Source organism: Microtus oregoni, unplaced genomic scaffold, assembly GCF_018167655.1.
Source record: "Microtus oregoni isolate MIOR12 unplaced genomic scaffold, Mior012 000015F_ref0000493, whole genome shotgun sequence".
Lineage (NCBI taxonomy): Eukaryota > Metazoa > Chordata > Mammalia > Rodentia > Cricetidae > Microtus > Microtus oregoni.
The window spans coordinates 41,010,001-41,037,008 of record NW_024543074.1 but is presented as its reverse complement, the minus strand read 5'-3'; the positions used below and the strand labels follow the sequence as shown (position 1 = coordinate 41,037,008).

The window sequence follows — 27,008 nt, the reverse complement described above, 5'->3', positions numbered from 1 at the left end:
TGGCCATTCTTACAGGTGTAAGATGGAATCTCAGAGTTGTTTTGATTTGCATTTCTCTGATGGCTAATGATGTTGAGCATTTCCTTAAGAATCTTTTAGCCATTTTAGATTCCTCTGTTGTGAGTTCTCTGTTTATGTCTGTACTCTATTTTTTCTTGGATTATTTGTTCTTTTGATGACCAATTTCTTGAGTTCTTGGATATTGTGGAGATCAGCCCTCTGTCTGATGTAGGGTTGGTGAAGATCTTTTCCCATTCTGTAAGCTGTCGTTTTGTCTTGTTGACCGTGTCCTTTGCTTAACAAAAGCTTCTCAGTTTCAGAAGGTTCCATTTATTAATTGTTTCTCTCAGTGTCTGTAATATTGGGGTTATGTTTAGGAAGTGGTCTCCTGTGCCAATGCATTCAAGTGCACTTCCCACTTTCTCTTCTATCAGATTCAGTGTAGTTGGTTTTATGTTGAGGTCTTTCATCCATTTAGACTTGAGTTTTGGGCATGATGATAGATATGGATCTACCTTCAGTCTTCTACATGCTGATATTCAGTTATGCCAGCACTATTTGTTAAATATGCTTTCTTTTTTCCATTTTATATTTTTTGCTTCTTTGTCAAAAATCTGGTGTTTGTAGGTGTGTGGTTGATATCTGGGTCTTCAATTCAGTTCCATTCGTCCACCTGTCTGTTTTTATGCCAATACCAGGCTGTTTTCAGTACTGTAGCTCTGTAGTAGAGTTTGAAGTCAGGGATTGTGATGCCTCCAGAAGTTCCTTATTGTACAGCATTGTTTTGGCTATCCTGGGTTTTTTGCTTCTTCATATGAACTTGAGTATTGTTCTTTTGAGATCTGTGAAGAATTTTGCTGAAATTTAATGGACATTGCATTGAAACTGTAGATTGCTTTTGGTAAGATTGCCATTTTTACTATGTTAACACTGTCTACCCAAGAGCATGGGACATCTTTCCATTTCTGGTGTCTTTTTCAATTTCTTTCTTCAAAGATTTAAAGTTCTTATCATACAGGTCTTCCTGTTCGATTAGAGTTACTCCAAGATATTTTATGTTCTTTGTGGCTATTCTGATGGGTGATGTTTCTCTGATTTCTTTCTCAGCCCATTTATCATCTGTATAAAGAAGGCCTACTGATTTTTTTCGAGTTAATCTTGTATCCTGCCATTTTACTGAAAGTGTTCATGAGTTGTAGAATTTCTGAGGTCAAGAAAAATCAATCATTTTTAAATGATGCTTCTGACCCAGGCACGTGTATGAAACTCCTGTCTTGGTGTATATATTCAGAACCCTGAATTAGGTTGTTACTTTACTTTTATTTTTTAAAGAGACGGATAACACTGTGTTGCCCAGGTTAGATTGCAAAGATTATCCACGGACTTGGTTCCATTTCTGATCAGCATGGGAGTTATGGCCTGTTCTTTTTCCTGCCTGAGCCAGCTTCACCCCTCCCTCCTTAGGCAACCTGGCGGTCTCTACCTTCTAGGAGGCCACAGTATTGGTGTCAAGCTCAGTGCAGACACAAATCAACATCGCACACTATAGCCTAGAACTTGTGAACTTGTGTCTCGGTCTTCTGAACAGATGAGACGACAGGCATTCACTACAGATCCTTGAAAAGTAAGTTTTTCAAATGAGACCATACAATACTATACTCTTTTTTTATAATCAGCTTTGTATTCTGTACAAAGAATATAGGTGAGATCGCAGCAAGAAGCTGGAGAGTTCAAGGCTAGTCTGGTCTACAAAGTGACTAGGAGGCCAGCCTGGGCTACCTGAGAGCCTGTCTCAAAAAAAGACAAAAATTAACCAACAAATGACTTGTACAGTTTATTCAACATCCTTTGTTAAATTTGTTTCCATGCCCTCTTTCATGTAAGGTATGAGCAAAGACACCACTTTTAGGTGTCTATTTGGGCCGGAGTACCCTGACTTGTGCCTGCAGCTCATCCTTCCAGCCCCTTTAGGGGCTCCCAGTATGGCCCCCATTCCATCGGCAGTTAAACCAAGCTTCAGAGATGTGAGGTGGCCTGCCCATAATTTCCCACAGGGCAGGACAGTGGGTGGTCCACACAGCTTCCAAACTCCCACTTAACTATCAGACAGGCTGAGTGTCCCTTTGAAGACATGAATAGGGTTCCTGGATAGCTAAGAAAGGAAGACTGGCCCTGCTCAGGGTGGCTGTTCTACAGCTCAGCAGGGGAGAAGTGAGCCGGAGGGGCTGAGCGTACAGGGAACAGGCAGTGGTAAACTGGTACCTGACAAATGGGATGTTTTCAATCTATTGTTTTAAGTGAAATAGCTACTGCTAATATGCGGTCTGGGCTGAAGATAACCACACGTTAATTAAAGCAGAAGCGTGCCTTGTTCATTTACCTCCTGTTTGTTCGTGAGTTATTCTTAAACAGCATGCTGTATTTAAATACATCCCCAACCCTAAAGACTTCCAGTGCCGGATATTTGGGTCATAGATGAGAAACAGGCTCACACCTGGCCTGCTGAGAGAGGGTCCGAGGCCCTCAGAGCCCACCTGGACTCTGACCACCAGCGGATGGATGGACCAGCGGTAGAGGGAGCTTGGGGTGGACCATTCTATATGCAAAGAAAACCATATGCTTTGTTATTATGGGATGTCCAGCAGCAGCTATAAAAGATATCCTTCTATGTATGTAAAGCCAAAATTATGCATGGAAGAAGTCTCATTTTAACCGCAGTGTGATGCCAAACACTCCCTTCTAGGAACTGCGGGGTGATGGATAGTCAAGGCCCGCAGTCAGCCCTGAGAGTATGTGGGGTGGCTTTCAGCAGAATCCAACTTGTATACAGGTGAAGTCACACCCCTGAAGTCAGATCCTGGGTTTCCGTGCAAGTTCTATGGCTGTCTTTGTAATCTAAAGTAGTATTTCATCTTTCTCAACCTCGATTTCCCAGTGGAGCCAATGCCCTATTCCTACTGCCCCACCACAATGAAGATTGGAGAGATGGGAACTAATGTCCTATGCAGCTCAGGTGGGGCCTGCATAGACCGTGGTGCTGGGGGAGCTTCCTGTGTTGTGTGGAAACTGGAATGACCACTTGTTCACATTCCCTTCCTGCCTTTGCTGGTTGTTCCCACTCCAGGAAATGCTGCTCTGTGGCAGACTGTTCACAGCCAGTGTGCTGGCTAGTTTTAAATGTCAACTCGATACAAGCTAGAGTCATTTTGGAAGAGGGAACTTCAATTGAGAAAACACCAGACTGGCCTGTGGTGCATCTTCTTGATTGATGATTGATGTGGGAGGGCCCAGCTCATTGTGGGCGGGGCCACTCAGAGCTGGCCAGTCTGGTTTATTTACCAAAGCAGGTGAAGCAAGCCCTGAGGAGCAAGCCTGTAAACAGCACTCCTCCTACACAACCTCGGCATCAGCTCCTGCCCTGGGTTCCTGCCCTGACTTCCCTGGGTGCTGGACTATGATCAGGAAGTGCAAAACAAAATAAACCCTTTCCTCTCTACACTGCTTTTGCTCATGTTATTTTATCACAGCAATAGAACCCTAAGACAGCCAGCCTGCCTCCCTGGCCCAGTTAGGTGACACCTCGTCCCTGATGCCTTGCCAGATGTTTCCTAGAAGGACATGATCTTCCCCACCCCAAGTTCCTTAGCACTTGATGAGTGACACCTGTCCTCTTCACCCTAGCACATTCCAAGGGGGTTTCTCTCTCTCTCTCTCTCTCTCTCTCTCTCTCTCTCTCTCTCTCTGTGTGTGTGTGTGTGTGTGTGTGTGTGTGGTGTGTGTGTGTGTGTGTTTGTGTGTGTGTGTATCTGTTTCTGCCTCTGTGTGTGTATGAGTGTGTCTGTCTGTCTGTCTGTGTATGTATGTATGAGTATGTGTTTATGAGTGTGTGTGTGTCTGCCTCTTCTATTAAATCAGTTCTCTTCTCTGGAGAGGAAACCTCTTAGATATTTCCCATCATGCTGCACTGTGCTGTCACTGCTGAGAAGATGTGTTATCATTCACCTACCCATTACAGGCTCTCGGCCAGGCACTAAGTTGCATGCTGGGGACAAAGCTAGAAGTGACACTGATAAGACCTGTAGACACAACTATGGAGACAGAGAGTCGGCCAGCTTGTCTATGTGACTCTAGACACGTCACTTCAGCTTTAAGAAGCACCGCACCAAAAGAGCAATGCCAAAGAAGGGGGAGGCTGAAACAGTATGACATCACAGGGCTGTGGAAAGCAGGAGGTGTGAGAACAGAGGCCTCAAGGGAAGGGTCTACAGAGGCAGGTTTGGGGCGATTCCGAGGAGTCCCTGGTAGAAGGGCACCTGCAAATGTCCCCAAGGTGTGTGTGTGTGTGTGTGTCAGAGGAGGGTCTTCGTTACCATTCCATGGCTGTGAACAGACACCATGTGCAAGACAGCTTATAAAGAAAACATTTAATTTGGGGGTTAGGGCTCCAGATGGTAAGAGTTCACGGCCATTACAAAGTAGGGAACCCAGCAGCACTGGAGCAGTAGCTGGGAGCCTACACCTTCTTGATCCACAAGCATGAAACTGAGAGAGTCAGAGAGAGTTGGGGGATGGGAGCACTAAGTGGGAATGGTGGGGGCTTTGGAAACCTCGACGCTCACTCCAAGTGAGACACTGACTCCATCAAGGCCAGACCTCCTCATCCTTCCCCAACTCTTACACTAACTGGGAATGAAGCATTAAAATACGTGAGCCTGTGGGGTCCAATCTCATACAAACCACCACGGTGGGAAAGACTGGTCTCAAAACTACAAAGGCCAGTGAGACTGGGCCACAGCATGGTGGAGGAAGGTGCCCACTGGAAGCTATGAGAGCTGGGTTAATCAGGAGGGGTCTCTCGAGCCTCGGTAAAATGATTAGATTTTTCTTTCTATCCACGACTGGTTAGAAAGGCAAGTATTATGAACCTGTTTACAGCTTTAAAAGGTCCGCATGAGGCTGTGCTCTATCTGAAGCTCAAGAGGAAGCTCAGTTGGTAAAGTGCTTGCCACACAGGCATTCCTGCCTCACCTTGACCTCCAGGCTTCATAGAGGAAGCCGAGTGTGGTGGCATACACTTCCTCCCCAGGTTGCTCTGAGTCACGGTGTTTATCACAGCAGAAAGGCAAGCTAATACAACTAACAAACGACAGGATAGATGAATGAATGAGTGGATCTATTAATATTCATCCATTACTTTGCAAACTGAGGCTATGAACACTTGTGTGATCTACCCAAAGGGAAGACGCATTGTTCTGTGAGTCAGAGCTCTGAGGTAATAGACCCTTGCGGAGGCGTGGCTGTCCTTGGAGCCATTATCCCACCCCCAGCCTTTAGCCCTGGGCCACTCAGCTAGAGAGCTACAGCAGTGGCCAGCAGCTGGGAAGGTTAAAATTAGTCACCCCAGTTCTGCCAAAGGAGTGACTGGTAGCTAATGATGTGCTGTGACTGGCTCATCTCGGATGCAGCTGCTTCATCAGTGAAACTGTTGAGTTTGGCCAGAGCCCATCACCTCATTCTGGGCATCTCTTTGTAGACAGAGCTCAGATCAGAAATGAGGCAAAGTGGACATTGTTTCCCTCCTGCAATCCAGAGCCAGAACCTCAGAGCTCTCAATCCCAGACCTTTGCAAAAATAGCTGTTTGAAATCAAAGAGGGGAGGAAATAGGTCACACCCCATGACCTTTTAAGCGTGGCTGAATGAAGGGCCCCAGAAAGTGTTCCTTCTGTCCCCTTCCTCACAGGGATGATAGGACATGCTTTTAAAGAAAGGAGGTGGTCTAGATCTATCTCCTTCTCACACATGATGGTTAGCGAAACTGCTGGCTCAAAAGCCGATGGCTGCTGGTAACTTCCATTCCTTACTCAGTCTCAGAATAGGCTTTCTGACATAGGCTCCACCCCCCACACCTCTACCCTGGGTAGGGCTCTACCCCGAAGTGTTTGTACCTCCATCAGGGAAGTGCTCATTGTGAGCCAGGCACTAGACTACCTGCCATGCTTCTGCTTGCCTTTTCACTTCTGGGGAATGTCCTGCAGATAAGCCACATCCTCACAGCGTGGTCTGAAGATGCAGACAAAGAGACCTACGGGCTTGTCCAGTGTTGTACACACAGTGAGAGAAAGCAGGGCTCCGTGTGCTCTGCCTGGAATCCACTCTCCTGACTGGGGTCTTCTATGCCATCCCTTCGTTATTTACATTATTTGCTCTTCTTGTTGTGGCCACGGCAGCTTAAGGAAGGCTTGGTTGGGCTCGCACAGCAATTTATCCGGGAAGGAAAGGCACGGGGGCAGGAATGTGAGGCAGCTGCTCGTGTCTCATTCACAGTCAGGAAAGAGATGAAAGCTGTACTCATTTTGTTTTTTCCAATTCCTTACATCTAGGACCCCAGCCCATGGAACGGTGTCACCCACATTCAGGATGGGTCTTCCCACTTTAACTCACCCAGTCTAGAAACTCCCTCCGTCTAGAAACGCCTGTCTGCCCGAATCCTGCCAAGCTGACCATCGATATTAACCATCACACTCCCTAAGAATCACACAAAGTGGTTGGAGTCAGAATCCGAATCCTAGTAGTCCCATGGGGCCAGGCTCCGCCTCCCAACCTCAATATGCTAATTAGATGAACAAGTAAAAGTGAAAAACAGAGAGAGGCGATGCCTTCAGTGTGGGTACATTGTGAGTAGGGACGAGAAGGCATGGTGATTCCCTGAAAGTCCTTTCTTAGAATCTCAGTGTGGTATTTAGGTTTAAACAGAGGCTTGGAGGTCCGCTAGCCAAGCAGCGGACATGGCTCCATTCATCATAGTGCCAGCTCCAATCTCTCTCACTTGTCAGATCTGTGGAAAATCTTTCCCTGGAAGACAAGTTCCTCCTCCTCTCACTGGCCCTAGGGGTCCCAGACTTTGCCTTCCCCAGTATGAGATTCCTGGAATGGCCTGGTAGGGGACAAGCATCTACTTGACAGTGTCTTCGTTCCTCCTGGGAGAGTTCCAAAGTCATCCCGAGGAGCATGCACACCACACTGTGGGGTCATTGGGAAGCCCTGGACTGGGAGGTCCTGAAGGTCCCTGTGGCTTTTGGGGCATAAGAAAGGGACTGTGGGAACATCAAATGAAGCTTCATCTCCTATATGCCTCTGTACACTATCACCCAAAGGACAAAAAGCTCACGAAGTTTTATCGTATGACAAGGAAGGAGGCATGGCATTACTCTAACATTTGAATTCTCTCTTCTCCCTTACAGAGCAGAGAGTGCAATCGGGTTTGACAGCTCTGCTGACAGAACTCTGCTGGCTCCCTGCTCCTCTCCAGAGCCTTCTGTAACTGATGTCCACACCTCTGACCCCTGTCCCCTTTGGCCTGCAGGTCCCTGTCTGGACGCATCGTCGGCGGTGTCTGGTGGTTCTTCACTTTGATCATCATCTCTTCCTACACAGCCAACCTGGCCGCCTTCCTGACTGTGGAGAGGATGGTGTCTCCCATCGAGAGTGCAGAGGACCTGGCAAAGCAGACGGAAATTGCTTATGGGACATTGGAAGCAGGCTCCACTAAGGAGTTCTTCAGGGTGAGGACATTCCCTGATTCCGAGGAGCCTTCTCTGAAGGGACTCACTCCATTCCGCTTCCCTTCTCAGTAAAGAGGGTAGGGGCTAGGGGCATGCAACTCTGTAGCAGAAGGGCATGGGAGGATCTGTGTTGTTTTCTAATCAACACAAAATAAATAGAGGATGGATAGATGATAGATAGATAGATAGATAGATAGATAGATAGATAGATAGATGATATAGAGTAGACAGACAGACAATTACCAGCAGCAAAGTAATTGCCTACCTTCATGCAAATCCCAGAAACTCATGAAAATTCTTGGGTTTGGGGCTCAAGAGGATCACTGAGGTGGTCTGCCCTTTTGGGTGAGAGATTCATTCGAAGAATTGTTATTGCCATGGATAGACAGCATGGTAGTGGATCTGAGGAGAGTTCGTGTCTCTGAGGCAGAATTTTGGTCTCTTCTTATAGGTCTCAGAAATGGAGGTCTTATGCCAGATGGGCAATGAATAATCCACACTCCTTGTAGTCAGGGTACCTCCAATTCCCAGGTGGCAAGGGAGGGGGTCTTGAGTTTCAAGGAAAAGGAGGAAGAAGTCTTGTTAATATAGATGACTTAGAGGAGGTGGGACATTGGGGAGGAAATGGAGAGGTGGGGAGGAGCTAAGGAGAAGCTGGGGAGGAGCTAAAGAGAATCTTGGAGGAAGTAGAGAGGGGTCCATTAGGGTAAGGTGTACCTGTCTTACAGGTAAGTTCTGGTGTCTTAGAATCTGGTAGCCTGATCCTATAAGCTCTTTTGGAGAAGTAAGAATTAGGGTGCCTGGTATTCTCCTAGAACCAGACACCAGGCAGATTCTGGGGGTGCTTGCCTTTTTCCTTACAATAGCTGTAAGGAAAACACCACAGTTGGTAGCCATGGCCTGATCAACCCCTAGACAAAACCTAATTCTTGGAACATTCCTTGGCTGTCTTAAGACCCCTGAGAAGTAGAATTCTGTATCTATAGAAACTTCAAAGCTCCAGGGTTGATTTAGACCCCCATCAAAGCACAGGAAACACTATCCCATCCCTGTTCTCCCGGGTCTGTAGTTTAGTGAGGAATGACTTAGGAAATGTGTGGATAAGTCTTGCACCCGAGACTTGTAGCTTTCCTTCCTGCTGTGGGTTTTCTGATATCAAAGGAGCCTTAATGGACTTCATGCATGAAGATTGGGGTCAGAAACTTGAAGGTGTCAACACAAAAACACATCTCTTACCTCAAAGGGAATAAGAGATAATTTATTCTGGAACCAAATATGAGTTGCCATGGGCTGGAAACCCAGACTTAGGTCACTTCAAATCCCATGTTCCAATGTGAAAGTTTTTGTAGTAACAGAACATAAAATTCTTTAGGCACTTTTCAAATACATTAGTGGAAACGCTAAGTAGGCAGTGAGAGCAAAGCAGAGAAGCCTCAACTATAGGCCTCACATGTTATGTAAGGACACTCTTAGTCCTGTGGTTTATGGAAAACTGGGGTTTTGTTAATACATTCCAAAGAGAATGCATCTGTTAGAAGGCCAGTCCAGATTTGTTCCTTAGTGATGGGATGCTAGGTCTGACCAAATGGGGGACAAAGAATGGCTAAAGCTAGACCAAGATAAACTGTAGTTAGGCTCCAGACCTGCAGCATTTCAACATCTCCACATTGCCCGAGTTCTATTCCATCTCCCAGCATTGCAGACACTGCTTCTTGCCAGGACTTCTCTTTCACAATGGCTTCCAGAGTCATCCCTAGCCAATGGCTTCTGAGCTCATGGTCTCATGATTGCAAAGAATGACAGACAAAAGGGTATGAGAAGAGAAAGGGTTATTGGGAGGAAGAGAACCAGTTCCCTATGTGAGCTGCTAAGCAACACTCCAGGTTGGAAGCTTTCCTGCCCTGGGAAGAAGGCTGCATGTATTAATCATCCAACTGGGACGAATCTGGTCCATTAATTTGAATGGGGAATTCTGATCTGTTGGTGGATCCAGTTCCCATGCTCGGGCTCCAGAAAGTCTTCCAAGTTTGGAGGAGGAAGAATGTGGAAGGGAAAAGAACAAGGACTGATTGATGGGCTAAGGAGTCAGCTTTTTCGTAATTAAGGGCCTGCATTCACTCATGAGGTAAAGTGGCCCGTGCTCTCTGAGATGACTGCCAGATAATGAAGACAACTTGATTTCCTTGAGCCCAGAACCCTCAGTGCTTACAAAAGGGATTGCTTTGTCCCTGGATCCTCCTCTAACTATCTCACAGCAAAAGCTGTTTCCTTCGTAAACAAGATGATCCACTGGGGGAACGTAGCACTGTGAGAACAGAGCTGTTGGATAGTACCAGAGCCGTGAGAATATGTGAAGACTGGGGGATGTGAGGAGAACTTTGTGTCGAGGCTAGATAGACCAGGTGGGGAAGCAGGGGTCTCCAAGGGAAGAGCACTTTGTCAAAGTGTTCCCTGACTGTTGTCAAGAAGGTGCCAAGCAAGCCATGCACTGAGCATCCCAACATTAAGGTAACCCTGGGGGGGGGGGCACAAATACTCCTAGTAGTCTTACCACTTAAGCACTTTCTTCATGCCAGGCGCTGGGCTAGCATGTCTCCATGGCAACACTGTCCATGGGAACTGCTATCACCACTGTTCAAAGAGAAACAGTGAGTCTCAGAGAGGTGATGGTACTTGCCTAAGCGTCTGTGGCTGGCAAGGTAAATGAGAGAGGAAGCTGGCTGAAAGAGAGAAAAGGTACAGCTGTGCCACCAGAAGTTCTCTCCGTGCCTGACACCATGACAGAGTTCTCATTGCTACATCTCTGGTCCTAGTTTCTACACCTGCAAAAGAGCACTGCTCAGAGATGTCCTATGAGCCCTGGCACGTCTGGGACTGACCAAGACTTTGGTGGATAGGGAGACATCAGCTTCCACTCCCACTACCCAGAAAGAGGGGAAAGGAAAGCATGGAATTCCTCACCCCCATCTCAAAAGAACCTGACTTCCAGTCCCCATGGCAACCCATCCAGAGTCTCTGAATTCTCTATGGATGGTTTAATTAAGATGTGCGAAAGGCGATGGGAGCGACGCAGGACACATTCAAGAACAGATAGCCTGGCATGTTCCCAAGCGTCTCTGCCATTCATACCCCATTGGAGTTCTTGGAGATTAGATTGTCCTGGTGGTCTCTGAGGACCTGTGAGCACAACCTGGGTTTCGGGGGTGTGGCTGAGAGGATGTGGTGTCTTTCCACATATCGCTGCCCCGTTTCTTAGTTCTGCATGTCCACAGCTTGTTCCCTGCTGTGCCCATCCTGTCAGGTCAAATTGCATCTTACAATCGCCCCACTGTGTGTGCTGTTGATCTTGTGTCTGGAAGACCACCCAGCCCTGATTGAATGTATGCAGTTCACTGTCTCCTGTAAGAGAGTATAAAGCCCCCTGGACATGCCAGGATTGGGTGTGGGTGCTGCCCCTTTCTTTGCTCTCCTCTCTCCCACATTGCCACGGTTGTTTTCAGGTCAGAGTCAGACATTTCAAGTCAGCAAGATGTTTGAAAAATATCATGAAATAAAAGGAGGAGATAGCGGCCCAAAGAAGAGTGTTCCAGAGAACAAACCAAGTCTTAGAAATAAAACTGAAAGCTGAACCCAGGCTCCTCTCACCCAGTCCAGTGTTCTCTCCAAATCACTCTATGGAACAAATGAAAGAGTTTGTCTAATGAAGGACCATCGCAAATTAAATCCATGTCAAGTGGCTCCTTGAAATTCTAAGTAACTATTTCCCAACATTTTAAACTAAAAACTTAGAATTTTTCTGGGTCCTAAATATCTTATAGATCAGTCACCCAAAGTGACAGTTGTGTGTTGAAATGCCATTCATATCTGATGTTCTTGACACCACGAAAATAAACCTAATACTTTGTACAGACAAAAACAATTTTGCATGTATAATAACGATCCTGTATTAATTAAATGTGATCTATTTAGTAACTGATATACAGGCTATATAACTTTTTCAGTAACTGCCCTTTTCTTTTTTTAAGCCCTTTGTAGGCAGCTAGCATTTGTCTGTTTCCAAAGTCTTGGGACCGGAGATAGAGATCAGTGAGCTAGATGCTCACTGCACAAGCTTGGAGATCTGAGATCAGATCCCAAGAACTGGGGAAAAACCTGTGGCAACACAGATTTGTAACCCCAGTGCCTGGGAGATCAAGACGGAACAATCCTGGCGCCTTCTAGGCAGCCAGTCTAACCAACTGGTGAGTTCCAGGCTTACTGAGAGACTATCTCAGAAGGTAAAATGGAGAGCAATAGAGAAAGGCACAGATGTTGACCTCTGGGCTCTACAAGACAGGGACAGATAAATACAAACACATACACAAAGGGGAAAAAAAACTCACAAGCCATATTCCAACAACCCCAAAAATATCCTTGAGGAAAGCCTCCCCCCCAAAAAAATATAAATAAAAGCTTGAGGGACTGATAGGTTGTGAGGCGAGAGGCTGCTTTGCAGTGCTGAGTCATGAGTCCTGACAAGAGCCTCAGACGGTGAGGAGGACACGGAGAGGATGCCTGTCTGCCTCAGTAGCTTCTACAGACTGGAGTCCAGTTCCCAAAAACTGAGGGTCTCCGTGGGCAGAGGATTGACTCCTCTCTCTGGAAAGAGAAGGATACAAGTGTTCTGCGTCAGGAGGATTAAACAATCTAACCAAAACTCCCAAGAAAAAAAGGTCAGAGCTGGTTTCAGAGATGAAGAAGCAGTTTAAATTTGGAGTGTGTGTGTGCGCGCGCGCATGTGCATGCACACATAGGTACATGAAGACATATGTGCACATGCTCACAGAGGCCAAAACTCAACATCCATTGTCTTCCTCAATCATTTTCCATCTTTATTTTTGAGATAGGGTCTCTCAGCAAACCTGCAGCACCTTGATTTAACCTAGTAAGACTGACCAGCTGGCCAGCGAGCCCAGGAAACCTCCTGCCTTTGCCTTCCCACTACTAGGATTCCAGGCATGCCCTGCCACAAAAGGCGGCTCTTCCTTAACATGGATATGAGGGATCTAAAGTCAGACTCATGCTTTCAAAGCAAGCACTTCATCAGCTGAGCTCATGCCCAGTCCCAGGCTGGAGGCTTTTCAGATGTAAGGAGATGAGAGTACTGGGTCTCGGGCATCATTGGTTATGTTTCTGTCACTGCTGAAACGCCATGACCAGTGCAACTTAAGGAAGGAAGAGTTTCTCCGGGCTTACAGTTCTAGAGGGATAAGAGTCCATCAAGGTATGGGGGCACATCAGCAAGCTCACGTGGTGGCCAGAAGCAGAAAGCTGAGAGTTCCCATCCTCAACCCCGCACACAAGGCAGAGAAAGTGAAGTGGGAGTTATCGCAAGGCTTTAAGCTCTCAAAGCCCATTCCCAGTGACATACTTCCTCCAGCAAGACCACACCTCCTATACCTTCTCAAACAGCCCCGCCAACTGTGACCTTGTACTCAAATATCAGAGTCTTGAGAGGCAATTCTCATTCCAACCATCACCCATGTTGTGTGCTTTATCAGACAATTGATGTCTAGACGGCAGGTCATATAGGAAATTACTAGACCTTGGCATGGGCAAGAAAGGATTTTGTTGTTGTTGCTACTGTTTGTTTATTATTATTGTTGCTGTTGTTGTTGTTGTTGTTGCTGTATTCAGTGAAGTCAAATCCTGAATTCAGCCCTCTGCTTTGGAGCAGTATACATGCTCCCCTTTTTGAACTATAGACAGGTTCCACAATGTCTTTCAAAGCTAGACAGGGACCTGGTTGCTTATCTTTCCCCTATTTGGAAGGAATATAATTGCTCAGAGGTAATTAAATGATTCTGAGATACTCTGTTCATTCTATATTTACAAGATATTTGTACCTTGGAACCTACTGGTACTAATTAGAGGCTCTTATTTTGCAATCACTCATAATTTGTTTCTTCCTAAGCTGATCTGGCTCATGAATGTGTGATCAAACTCCACTCAGCTCCTCACTGATGTGCGCACCGACCCCAAATCAAGCACCACCATTGCTTAACCCTGGCTTTGTTCCTATCCCCTGCCAGAGGTCTAAAATCGCTGTGTTTGAGAAGATGTGGACATACATGAAGTCAGCAGAGCCATCTGTGTTTGTTCGGACCACAGAGGAGGGCATGATCAGAGTGAGAAAATCCAAAGGCAAATATGCCTACCTCCTGGAGTCCACCATGAATGAGTACATCGAGCAGCGCAAGCCCTGTGACACCATGAAAGTAGGAGGTAACTTGGATTCCAAGGGCTACGGCATTGCAACACCCAAGGGGTCCGCCCTGAGGTAAGTACCCAGATCTGCTTCCTTCGTGCTCCCTCTGCCCTCCCCATCTCAGGAACGGGAGCCGCTGCATTACCACAGGCCCCCACGCATAATAGAAACCTCCAAGAAGAGATCTTCTGAAATGCCTGTGGGCCTGGAAGATTCGAGCCATCTGTGACCATCAGCCCTGAGGTTGGAAAGTGACCTGGGTGGGGGGGTGCCTCAGCTTGCGCTGATGTTGCTGCCTGTGTGTCCTTCCCCATGCCTCGCTTTTCACCCCACTCCCTAAGTGTTAGCTGTTGGTAACCCCTGTGCTTCCATCCTGCCATCTGTGACACTCTGTCCCTTGCTAGACACCCTGCATCCAGCTCAGCCATGAGCAGGGTTCTCCAGTCATACGGACTCTGATGGGAAATGGTTTGTTATGTGTCTCACAAAAGAAGTTGAAACACACTGTCCAAATGAAAAGTCCAGCCAGCTGAGCCTTGAGCAACGTTCCGATCAAAGTGCCTCCTGATGAACAGGTCCCAGTTAACACAGCCCGGGTGTCTGTCTTGATATAGGAGTCTTGATACAAGAGTAAGTTGATCAAAAGGGGCAAAGCTGAGATTATGTTCACATACAGAACTTTTGCTATCTGTTTTAGATAGCTAGGGGCAAATCCTGCATACCTGCAATCAAATGGGCTAAAGCAGAGTTAATTCTAGAATTTGCTACTATCCTGCAGAAGGGAAGACATTTTATTACCCAACCCCTAGGTTTCCTAACCTGCGTACTGCAGCCCTTCTGAGGTCAAGAAAGTTGAGGGTCAAAATGGAATAAACTAAAGTCAGGCATAGTGGTGCATGCTTTTAATCCCAAGATTCAAGAGACAGAGACAGGAGAATCTCTCTAATAGTGGTGCATGCTTTTAATCCCAAGATTCAAGAGACAGAGACAGGAGAATCTCTCTAAGCTGAAGGCCAATCTGTTTGACATATCAAGTTCCAGATCAGCCAGAGCTACACAGACAATCCAAATCTTAAAAAAAAAAAAAATCAGGGATTGGAAAAACTACATAAAGTGTTATCTCAGAAAGATAGCCTTAAGTCACCAGTGAGAAATTATTAACTACAGAAGGAGTAAACATGTATGGAGAAAGGATACCCTCTTAAGAAGATTAAGATGGGCTAATAAGGGCTGTAAAGGGATGGAGAGGGACTGCTTGACATGACAGCCGCGGCCACTCTGCCTTGCCTTCTTCATTCATGGAAATGACATTGAGTTCCGTCATTATCCCGGGCACTGGCACGGCAGCTGGCACCAGTGTTCTGAACAAGGCACCCTTCCCATGTAACTACATGATTGCGAGCGGAGGCAGGCGTTCAACAGCTTATAATTGCTTAATGCTTTACTAATACTCATGAAAGGTACTGGGACGGCCTACAAAAGGGGCCCTTGAGGACATCTATTTCCAGTAACAAGGAAGAACAAAACTGTCACTGTAAGATGTGTGGGTATGCTGGATAGGATGTAACAACCAGCCTTTTAAATGCAAGTTAGGAACTCTCTAGGGCCAAAATGAAAAAGAAAAGAAATCAAAACCAAAGTGAAAAAACAGAGGCTAATGATTCTGGGACTCCCCTAAGCAGGACGGAGTTGCAAATTGCACACCATCCCACATACTCCAGAGTCAGCAATACAAGCAAGACATCAATCAGAGACATTCTGAAAGAGAGAGAGAGAGAGAGAGAGAGAGAGAGAGAGAGATGCTCCTTAAAGATCAGGCACACTTGATAAAGTTCAAATTACAGCTTACAGAAATGACATATCTTTCTGTGTAAAATCTGGGAGTGTGGTAAATAGCAGGCAGGTAAAATAGAAGAGAGAATTGGTATGCTTGTACGGGGGGGGGGGCAATCAGGGAAAATCCTTCAGGAAGGTACAGAAAAGTGGGAACCAGAGCAAAGAGGAAACATCAGAGAAAGAAGAATTGATCTGTGATGATTTCCAAGTATAGATGTTAAGTATAGGCTATAGCTTGAAAGATTTTTTTTCCTAGAATTAATGGTAAACATCAACTCAGATTCAAACATCAAATCTCTCTGAAGACAGATTTTTTAAAAAATCAACAGCTGAATCCATCAAAACAACAGGAGGCAGAGGGCAAGTAGAGGACCTTCAACACAGCTAGGTAGAAAGGCCCAGCCAGGTCCTGGGGATGGGTAGAGCCTGGGTGGGGGAAGGCCTCCAAGGTTGCTTTCTTCAAAATAAGGTTTTACATTCAGAGGAACCAACGAGGCAAAGCAAGAAGATGGGGAGATGGCTCCGCAGTTGAGAGCACTTGCTGCTCTTACAGAGGATAAGAGTTCAATACTAGGTAGTAGGCAGCTCACAACCTGTAACTCCAGCTCCAAAGGATCTGATGGACTCAGTGGGTATCTGTATTCACTGTATTCACATGAATGCACACACACATACATACACACACACATACACACACACACACACACACACACACACACACACACACCACAGAAAGAGAGAGAGAGAGAGAGAGAGAGAGAGAGAGAGAGAGAGAGAGAGAATGGGTGTTAAAATCTTAATGAGCAGGTACAGGTGAAGAACAGCCTGCTCAAAACACTGAAGCAAGAAATCATGACACAGGATAAACCAAGGGGAAGACAATGAAAAGAAGACAGGGCTGAGCTTGAAACATGAGCCTGGAGAAGGTTTCATGAAAGACTTGTTCAAATATTAGTGAAAATGCTTTAAATAATTTTAAGTAATTCTCCAGGAGTTGAAACAATGAAAATATCACCATGGATTTAAACACCACTGACTACAACCTTAGTGGAGAGAAATGTCAGCCTGGTATTCATCAAACAGGCACCAGCATCCTGAGGAACTCACAAGACTTGGTATAAGTTTAGGCAGATTTAAAACAAGATCCAGATAGTAGTGTTTGTTGGGGAAATGACTTTTATTCAAGGAACGTACAGACAATCAGCCCAGAAAGATGCAGCGTACAGAATCAGATGTCACAGGTTCAGGGAAAGTTAGTGGTTGTCTGAAGGCTTTGGGGTCAAGGCCACCAGCTGACAACAGGGCCCAGAGAGAAGCTGTGGTCTCTCCATCAACAGAATCCTGAGACCTCTCCTCCCCTGACAAAAGCACTTGAATAACAAGACAACCAGAAACCCACCGCAAGTTTCAGTGACAGGGACCCAAAATTTGAGTATTCTGCACGGCAAAGCCTCCCTACTCTAATAACAGCCACTGACTGTGGTATGAGCACTATCTTGTTTCATCCCTATGGGCTGTCATTAGCCCCACGTTCCAGAGGTGCAGGTTCAAGAAAAGAGACAGCAGGTGGGCATGAGGACAGACCATCTGATTCAGTGTCCAGGGCTGTGACTTATTCAAAAGCAGCTCCAGGGTGGATGACTGACAGTTCTGTCAAAGGCAGGGGCTAGAATGGAGCCAGTGTGTGTGTGTATGTGTGTGTGTGTGTGTGTGTGTGTGTGTGTGTGTGTGTGTGTATGTGTGTGTGTATTCATGGGCAAACTGATAACCATCAACTCAGGAGAAAAAATAAAGAATTTAGAGGCCAGAGCAACCACTGGGCAGTCTGATGGCAGAAGATGATTAACAGGTCCTGGTTTAACAATATCAGGTCCCTTTGCTTTGAAAAGTCTTGGTGCATTTTCCATACTCAAAGACTCTTCCTGGGGTCAACACCAGGAGCCTGAATCTGCAGTGAAGAAAAGCCTACCTTTTTGGTTTATATTTCTGTAAAAAAGACAAGACAGTTAGGACTTGCAAATGAGAGCGGGAGAAAGGGAACGAGAAACCCAGATGCCCTGGTTGCAGGATTCCCAGAGGCCAGAAGGTGTCGGACCACCACACAGCATAAATCACATGGGCACACATTCATCCAAGTAAACAAGAATAGAAAATCATAAATTCCTCCATCTTCAGTTACAGAACCCCAGGGACCACTTCACACCAGGCATTCCAGCTGCAGGGTTGCATCTCCCCAGCTCTCTCTTCGTCCTCCTTTTTTTGGAGTACTTCATAGTAACCATGGATCATGTGGCCTCTGAGCAACCAACATGTGGATAAAGCTGCCAGAAGAGGGCCCAGCATTTCTGCCTATGAAATCCCCATGCTGTCTATGGGATTCTGTTTCTCATCTGTATTGAGATCGATGTTGGGCGCTGGCTCACCAAATTAAGTGCTTGAGTGTAAGCCCGAGGAATGGAGCTCAGATCCCATAAACCCACATAAAAGCCAAGCCAGTGTAGCAGCCACCTACAATCCCAACACTCAGGCGGGGGGCGGGGGGGGAGCTCCTGGACAAACTGACTAGTTAGACCAGCTAAGATTAACTAGGCTCAAGTTCATCCAGAGACCTTGCCCCAGTAAATAAACCGGGAGCTATTGAGAAGGACTCCTGACATCTACTTCAGACCTATGCGTACACATGCGCACACACTTGCATATGTTTCTGTCCCCTTACCAAACTCACATACACACAAGCACACATACCACACACACATGCCAAAAAGGAAAGAATCATTTTTTTAGCAGCTAAGACTATACACATACACACTCCAGCCAATTTCCCCTATATCTCTGCCTCACACACCAGAGATGGGAGGAGCTGCTTCACCAAAATGGTTTAAATATAAATGAGTCACTGTAAAACAAACCCTAGAGATGCATGTGCCAGCTCCAGCTACTTTACATCCAATGACTGGATCCCAGAAGCTATTCTGTAGGATATGTGAAAACCAGGGAGCGTGGTGGAGCCGCTCTTGTCCTCTGAACCATCACGCTTTTGCAGAAACTGTAAGTCACTCACAAGACTGGAAAGTGATAAAAGCTTATGCTCTTGACATGTGATGCTGTGTGCTCAGGACATGGCTACAAGATTCTCACCATCCCACCAAAGGCAGAGCGGTAACAGCCCCTCCAGGCAGGTGCTTGCAGGCCCAGGGCCACCTTCCTGGCAATCCTCCAATTGTTCTGCATCACACCGTACCTCCACACAATAGTGAACATTCCTTCCAGTCTGCCCTCCATTGCTCCCAGATGGATTCTGAACCTCTGCCTCCTAAGCTCAGAAAACTGGTGTCTAGGGGATATGAGTATAGCTCGTCAGTAGAGTGTTTGTCACACAAACCAGAGGACCCAAGTTCAGTTCTCAGAACCCATGTAATCACTACACAGACTGGGCCTATAATCCCAAGGCAGAGAAGCAGAGGCAGGAGGATCCCTGGAACTCACTGCCAGCCAGTCTGTCTAGCCAAGTCAGCAAGTTCCAGGTTCAGTGAGAGACACTGCCTCAAGAACCAAGGTAGTGAGCAATACGGGAAGGCACCCAAAGTTGACCTCTGCCCTCCACATGTGTATGCTCACGTGAAAACACCCACCCAGGCATATACATAAAACAGAGAAAGGAGGGGGGAGAAAGAGAAGGAGGGAGGGAGGGAGGGAGGAAGGGAAGGAGGGAGGGAGGGAAGGAGAGAGGGAGAGAGGGAGAGAGGGAGAGGGAGAGAGGGAGAGAGAGAAGAAGAAGAAGAAGGAGGAGGAGGAGGAGGAGGAGGAGGAGGAGGAGGAAGGGAGGGAGAATGGAAGGAAGGAAGGAAGGAAGGAAGGAAGGAAGGAAGAGCCTGAAACCCAAATGTTGCTCTAACACCTGTCAGCTCTGCTTAGCAGAGGCCAGATCATGGTCCCACAGTGTGCTAAAAGACACTTGGTGACAGCATAGCACTTGTTGCCCTACTCTGGAAACAAATACCCTGATGAAGGAAGGTGGCTCAATGCTTGGCTTTCCATTTGGACAGGTGGCATTCCTTTGAAGCAGATGCTGTTTGCTCGCTGTCTCTGCATGTCTGGGCTTGGGTGAGGGACTGAGTTATGTTTCTGAAGCCCTCAGGTTGTGAATAAAGATGGACAGGCCAATGCCAGTCTCCATGGGAAAGGCAATTAGTAAATCCACTAATTATAATCTATGGGCCTATTGGTGGCAACTAAATGTACATGCCTGGCCGAAATGCAGTCTCTTCCCTGAGATGCATAGTCCCTCTAGTTAGAGACGATATGTTCAAATCTCCTCGGTCAAGGTGCATGACCTGTATTTACAAACTCAAGCAAGAATGTACCCCAGATTGGCCTCTGTTGGAGTCTTAGCTAATGGCTTTCCTTCACAAACCGTCATCTGCCAGGAGTTTAATGGATTTGCTAAGAGTTACGCCCTAACCAAGACATTGGTCAAAGTCTGGTCTTTAACTGACTGTGGTTATGTGGGGGATTCTGTGGTCTCTGTGATTGTGACATTTCCGTGTTCTGTCATATCTTGTCCATGCCAGATGTTTGGGCCAAGGGGACACAGGAGCACAATGCAGCTTTTCCCTCACTAACGACAAACATTCAGGAAGGTCTGAAATCTACTCCCTGGCTATTCCATCCCGTACCTTCACTTTGGGCACCCACCCCACACACAGCACTGTGCATAGTCCTGCACGAATCCTGTTGAGAGAGAAACAATACTAGCCCTTCAGTGATGCCGTATCCAGAAGAGACCATGAGTAGAAATAAACTTACTGTTTTGTTGATGACATAAGCCGATCAAAGGCACTGAAAGGGAGGGAAGGCCATGTCTAAGAGACAGACAAGTGACATTGGACAGAACCCTGAAGGACTATGAGAAGGAAGGGTGGGGGGCGAGAGTGAACAGATGCAGAGGATAGGATGCATGGAGTGGTCAGGAATGGCTAGGACCATCTTTCTGTCCACTGGAAGACATGCCAGGAAGTAGTAGCCATGAGTTACTACTGTCTATGGAGAAGGGTGGCAGCTGCCTCTGCAGTTTGGGCTGGATGTCAGGAGAGGTCAGAAGAGCAATCCAAAGACAAGGGTGGAACTTGATTCTAAACATTACCTGGAGGTTGTTTGCAAAGTGAATAGGCAGGAGAAGAGGGTCATGGGCAGAGAAGTCACTTGTGAAGCTGTCCCGGTCATCTTGAAAGGAGGCAGTGAACTTGCTCACAATTATGATGGGATGGGGACAGGGGACAGTGGCTGCCTCTGTGCTCATTATAGTTTTTCTAAAACCTGGGTAGTTTGGGGAAAAGCTGGCTTTAGAAGAAGTGGTGCTGTTGACCAAGAATTGAACAGGTACCAACCGATGCTGCCAAGGGCTAGATTCCCCAAACAGAATCACCTCAGTTTTGCTCTGAAATGCTGGGAAGATTGTGAAAGGCCTAGCTTTGAGGGGTCTGTGCCTGTCTGCTTTTATTTTTTTTTTCAAACATGAGAATCTCAGGATCGCCCACCAACATTTCAGTCTCTCTGGAGTTCCCATAGGATATGTTTTTCTCCCTTCACACAATTTCCAGGAACTGTCTTATTGACATCTGGGTAAAGAAAGGAGAAAAGGGAAGGCCACACATCAAAGATGCGTCAGCTGCAAACAGGTGGGGATCATGGGCAGCTCTGTGGTCCTTCCTCCAATTCTCTTTCTTTGCCTGATGCAGATCTTAGTTCTACAGATGACTGGGGGAAGTTTTCCTCTCCCAGCCAGTCACTCTGACCCTGGAGACAATTGGGAAAGCAATAATCAAGAGATCCGCGTGGCGTCTGATCTATTACTCTAAAGGCTCAGCCCCAGATGCCAGTGCCCACTGAGACTCCCAGGAGAGCTGGTTTTGAGAAAAGCTTCACTTCTACACTCTCACTTCTCAGGTTTCCTCCAGCAATCTACTTCTGAAGGCTTATAACACAGGATCAAGAAACACAGAGTCTAAATGACTCTCTGGGAGTTTTGTCCTGCAAATGAGGGCCAGGAAAGTTTAGGGAAAAGGATGGGCCAGCAGCAGAGGCCAAACAGGGGGAGCAATGGTGCATAGCAGCAAGGCTGTCAGGGAATCTAGAGAGAGTGACACAGAAGTCATCAGCATTGAAGGCGCACAGCTCCATCCAGGTTTGTGACTTCGCCAGCAGTCAGAACTTGCGGGGCCACCATAGCTTTAGCGGCCTCCGTTTTCTTACCTAGAAAACTGGAATTGGGTCAGCCAGGTAGCTCTGCTTTAAAGAGCCTTGCCCCACAATCCTGGCGATCTGAATTCAATTTCCAGAACCTGTAGAAAGCTGGAAAGAGAGACCCAACTCCATAAAGTTATCCTTCATCAACACACACACACACACACACACACACACACACACCTCATGCACACACAAAGAATATTTTTTTTAAAAAACTGCAACAATAATTTCATGAAGTTTCTTCCAAAAAGTGATAAAATGCCGCAAAGGACCTGTCACAGAAGACACTCCTGACTATTTTCTATCCTCTGTTCTCGTTGGACCTATCGGAAAGTCACTTGAAGTCTAAATAATTTGTTTCCTCTCTGTAAAACCCATCATGTCAGAAATCCACATGAGCTTAGCCCCCCTCCCTCTCTGCTGCACACATTGGCTACATTTGAAACAAAATGTCTCTCTCCAAGAACAATCTGTGCTCCTCCCCCACAGGGAACATGCTGAAAAAATAAAACACTAATATTCATTTCTCCCTCCCTCCCACACTTCAAGTATCAGGCATTCTTCCTGTAGTTTGGTGCTGGTGTGGGGCCCTGCTGCTGAGGATAAATACAGTATGTCCCAGGGAAATGGCAATCCCTTTCAATTGGTCTTTGCCTCCTGATGGGTAGCCAGGGATACGTGTTGTCATGGTAACCCCATGAACTCAGTGACCCAGGTCAGGTCTGATCAGAGACAAAGCACTCTGGGCAGAGAAGCTGTCTTGTCTGCATCCCCCTAAGAGGGAAGAAGGAAGAAAGGGAAGGAGCGGATAAAAAGGGAGAGCAAGAGAAAGGGAGAGAAGTGTATGAGTGTGTGTGTGTGTGTGTGTGTGTGCGCGCGTGCGCGCGCGTGTGTACATGCATATGCAGCTGCAAGCAAATTTGAATAGAGATGGAGGTTTTCCAAGGGAGAGAAGCTTTCTCAGGTCAGTACTCCTAGGGTGGACCACAAAGAACACAGAGAAAGCATCTTAGGATACTAGTGCAATATCCAACGCATAAGTCCAGACCTACAGCATAGCAAGGGCTTGCTTTAGCACTTAGTGGCCTTGATGGTTAGCTCAATATTCATCAAGCACAGCAATCCAAGCAATTGTAAGAAATACTGACCACGTCATCTTACTCACACGGTGGGTGTGTGAATGCAATCTTGTCTCCATCTTCATCAAACGGGTCAAGAAACTGAGGCACAGGGAGATGACAGAATTGGCCCAAGGTCCCCTAAGCTGGATTCCCAACTTGAGCAGCCTCAATTGCAGAATGTCTCCTCAAGCATTAGACAAGAATGTCTCCTCAGAGCTAGGCGTGGGAAGAAAAGTGGTCAATTAAGATTGCTGATAGGTGTTGGGGCACACTACAATAATCTCGGGTCTCGGGTACTGGAAGCAGGAGAATTAGCTATTCACAGCTAGCATTGTCTACATAACCAGCTCAAGGCCAGCCAGCCTGAGCTACAAGGTACCTTGTCTCGAAAAATCAACAAACACAAAGAAGACTGGGGTCATTTAGTGCACAGATACCAACACATGTGCACACGCGCGCACACACACACACATTTAGACCTACATAATTAATGTGAAAATAGCAAAACAGATTCCTGCTTCTACCCCAAATTCCATAGGATACTCTTGTCTCCATTCTGCACTGTGCACCTGTGGAGTGCAAGTGGCCCCTTTGGGATGGGGACCATGCCATCGGCTAGACCTCCAGATGGGCAGAAGTCCATCCAGTGTGTACTGATGTCACCTTGCTTGTTTATGATATCTCAACTGAACCTCCTCCCTACACACAAAAAAAAATTTATGCCTCCTAAAATTCCATATGCTTTTGGTTTTGTCTGCTCCATTAGGTAGATCATGTTAGACTGATGGTACCACAAGCACCTCCCCAGCTCCTGTGTATGCAGAGCCCTGTGTGACTTGTGACTCAGTTATCCCTGTTTCCCCATTGCAGTCTGAACCTAAGGTAGGTTCTCAAAGGGCTTTGTGCAACCGTGCTCAGGTCAAACCTTGATCCTAAAGCCTTCCTCGTTTTCCACACCCCCACCGCTGTGCTAATGGAGGTACCCACCTGCCAAACGCCACCACCTTTGTCCTTCTTAAGACACCATCCTTAAAGCGGTCAGGGAAAACACACACAGTGAAGGTTCCAGCCCCCACACCACCTCCAAAGCCCCGCCTTCCCAATGAACCTCACAGGACACCAGTGGAATCTCAAAGGCAAACAAACTCACACCGACTCTTGTTAGAACGTCACCGTTGCAGCCCTGGCTGAGCAGCTCAGAAACGCAACCATTAGAGAGAGAAGAGGGAAGGATGTGATGTGGGAAGGACTGAGATGAACAACACAGGAACTGGATGGTCCTTACCTAGGCGAGAAGAGCAGCACCAGGCTGCGATTTGCCTACCAGAGCCAGCCTTTCTCCTGCGGCTGCACAAATTGTATGCTGCTTTCTTCCAGCGTCCACCAGAAATAGCAAGCTCCCCGACAACTTTATCTCAAACTCACTGGGTCTTTTGATTTTTCTGAGCTGGCAACTGCTATAATACAAAAGCAGACCAGCAGATGGGGGACGGCTTGGCTGTACACCTTAGCTCTGCCACTCAAGGCCCGTGGACTTGGAAATTAAGTGTGCTTTATGGTACATCAGCTCTGTATGCGAACTCTTCCATATTATAGCTCTGACATCTTGGGAAAGTAGCAGCAAGAGACAGGGCTGGAGTTAGGACTGGCGGTGGATGCTGGGTCTGCTAGCTACAGCAAGAGTCTCTTGGGCAGGCCACTTCCTGTCACTAAGCCTCGGTTTCCTGTGGGCAGCAGCTCAAGTAGAGAGTGGCATAGCAGAAAAAGGTTGTAAGAGAAAAAGGTTGCCCAGAATATTCCAAATGTCTCCGAAAACCTTTTGCTCTTAGGACTTCAGTTTATTTGCTTGTTTGTTGTGTTTGGGGGCTATTGTTTGTGGGTTGGGGTTTAAACGGTAGCGCAGATTGGTCTGTAATTCACTGTGTTGCCCAGGCTGGCTTCCAACCCACAGTCTTCTTCCTTGGTCTCCTGAATGCTCGGATGACAAGTGTGCCCGTCCCATATGTTTTGAGTTTACCAGAAAAAAAGGTAGTCTCAGAGCTGAGGGTGGTAGAGTATGTACCAGTCATGCAAGAAGCAAAACCCTTTTCGTAAAACTCTTACCTTTGGTAACTTGACTTTTATTAAGAAAGCAACTTTCCTCCAAGGAATCTGGTGCCTCTGCAGCCACCTTCACTCACATGCAAGTGTGCACATACACACACACACACACACACACACACACACACACACACACATTCACATGAGATTTAAAAAAAAAAGTAAAGAAGTTTGGAACTGGAGAGATAGTCCAGTGGTTAAGAGCACTTGCTGCTCTTGCAGAGGACCTGGGTTTAGTCTCCAGGAACATACTGGGCAGCTCACAACTGCCTATGACTCCAGGAGATCCAATGCCCTCGTCTGGCCTCTGCAGACACCTGATATACACATATCTCCACACACAAAAAAAAAAAAAAAAACACAATTTTTAATCTTTAAAAGATGATTTTCTTTTTAAATTTCTTTTCTTTTTTTAAGAAAACAAACTATCTTTTTCATTTTACATACCAATCCCAGTTCCCACTCCCTTCCCTTTCCATTCCCTCCATCTACCCCCACCTCTCCACTCCCCATCCACTCCTCAGAGAGGGTAAGGCACATTGCTTTATGGAAGGACCAAGGCTATTACAAATAATGCTCCTGTGAACATAGTTGAACAAATGTCCTTGTAGTATGATTGAGAATCCTTTGGGTGTATGTCCAAGAGTAGCATTGCTGGGTCTTGCGGTAAATTGTTCCCAATTTTCTGAGAAACTGCCATGCTGATCTCCATAGTGGTTGTACAAGTTTGCGTTCCTACCAGCAATGGAGGAGTGTTTCCCTTACTCCACATCCTCTCCAGCATAAGTTATCACTGGTGTTTTTTGACCTTAGCCATTCTGACTGGTGTAAAATGTTGTTTCAGAGTTGTTTTGATTTGCATTTCCTTGATGGCTAGGATGTTGAACATTTCCTTAAGTATCTTTCAGCCATTTGAGATTCTTCTGTTGAGATTCTCTGTTTAGTTCTGTTCTCCATTTTTTAATTGAGTTTCTTGTAATTTTGATGTCTAATTTCTTGAGTTCTTTATATATTTTGGAGATCAGTCCTCTGATGTGGGCTTGGTAAAGATCTTTTCCCATCCGGTAGTCTGCCTTTTTGTCTTATTGACTGTGTTCTTTGCCTTACAAAAGCTTCTCAGTTTCAGGAGATTCCATTTATTTATTGTTGCTCTCAATGTCTGTGCTACTCGTATTATATTTAGAAAGTGGTCTCCTGTTCCAATATGTTCAAGTGTACTTCCCACTTTCTCTTCTATCAGGTTCAGTGTGGTCAGATTTATATTGAGGTCTTTGATCCACTTGGACTTGAGTTTTGTGCATGGGGATAGATATGGATCTATTTTCATTCTTCTACATGTTGATATCCAGTTATGTCAACACCATTTGTTGAAGATGCTTTCTTTTTTCCATTGTATAATTTTAGCTTCTTTGTCAAAAATCAGGTGTTCATAGGTGTGTGGATTGATATGGATTGATATCTGGGTCTTCAATTCGATTCTATTGGTCAGCCTGCCTGTTTTTATGCCAATACTAAGCTCTTTTCATTACTGTAGCTCTACAATAGAGCTTGATGTCAGGGATGGTGATGCCTCCGGAAGTTCCTTTATTGTACAGGATTGTTTTGGCTATCCTAGATTTTTGTTTTTCCAAAAAATAACTTTCTTGCCAAGCAGGATTTCCCTTGTAGGAAGACTTACATAATTTCTTCCCTCATAATTTAGCACCAGAAAAACTGGTAATTTTTAGAATAAAAAGATACTTGCTAAGCAGTTGTAGCCCAGGTTTAGTCTCCCCTCCCATAAATCCTTTCTGAATGAAATCAATGATGGCCATTGTCATTAGCCCCCAAAGTCAGTTCTCTGGATGCCGTCTGAGTGAATGATACACAAGCACACCCATGGGGAACACTCGGAG

At 46.2% G+C, this 27,008-nt stretch overlaps 1 protein-coding gene across 2 annotated transcripts in view; it reads left to right on the top strand.

The window, feature by feature from the left end:
• The window catches only part of Gria1 (glutamate ionotropic receptor AMPA type subunit 1), a 311,889-nt gene that overhangs the window by 263,227 nt on the left and 21,654 nt on the right, over positions 1-27,008 (top strand). For both annotated transcript variants that reach the window (XM_041665038.1, XM_041665037.1), the window contains exons 12-13: positions 7,365-7,563; positions 13,635-13,882. In XM_041665038.1, the coding sequence (XP_041520972.1) occupies positions 7,365-7,563; positions 13,635-13,882 (447 nt within the window). The remainder of the gene's footprint in view (positions 1-7,364; positions 7,564-13,634; positions 13,883-27,008) is intronic.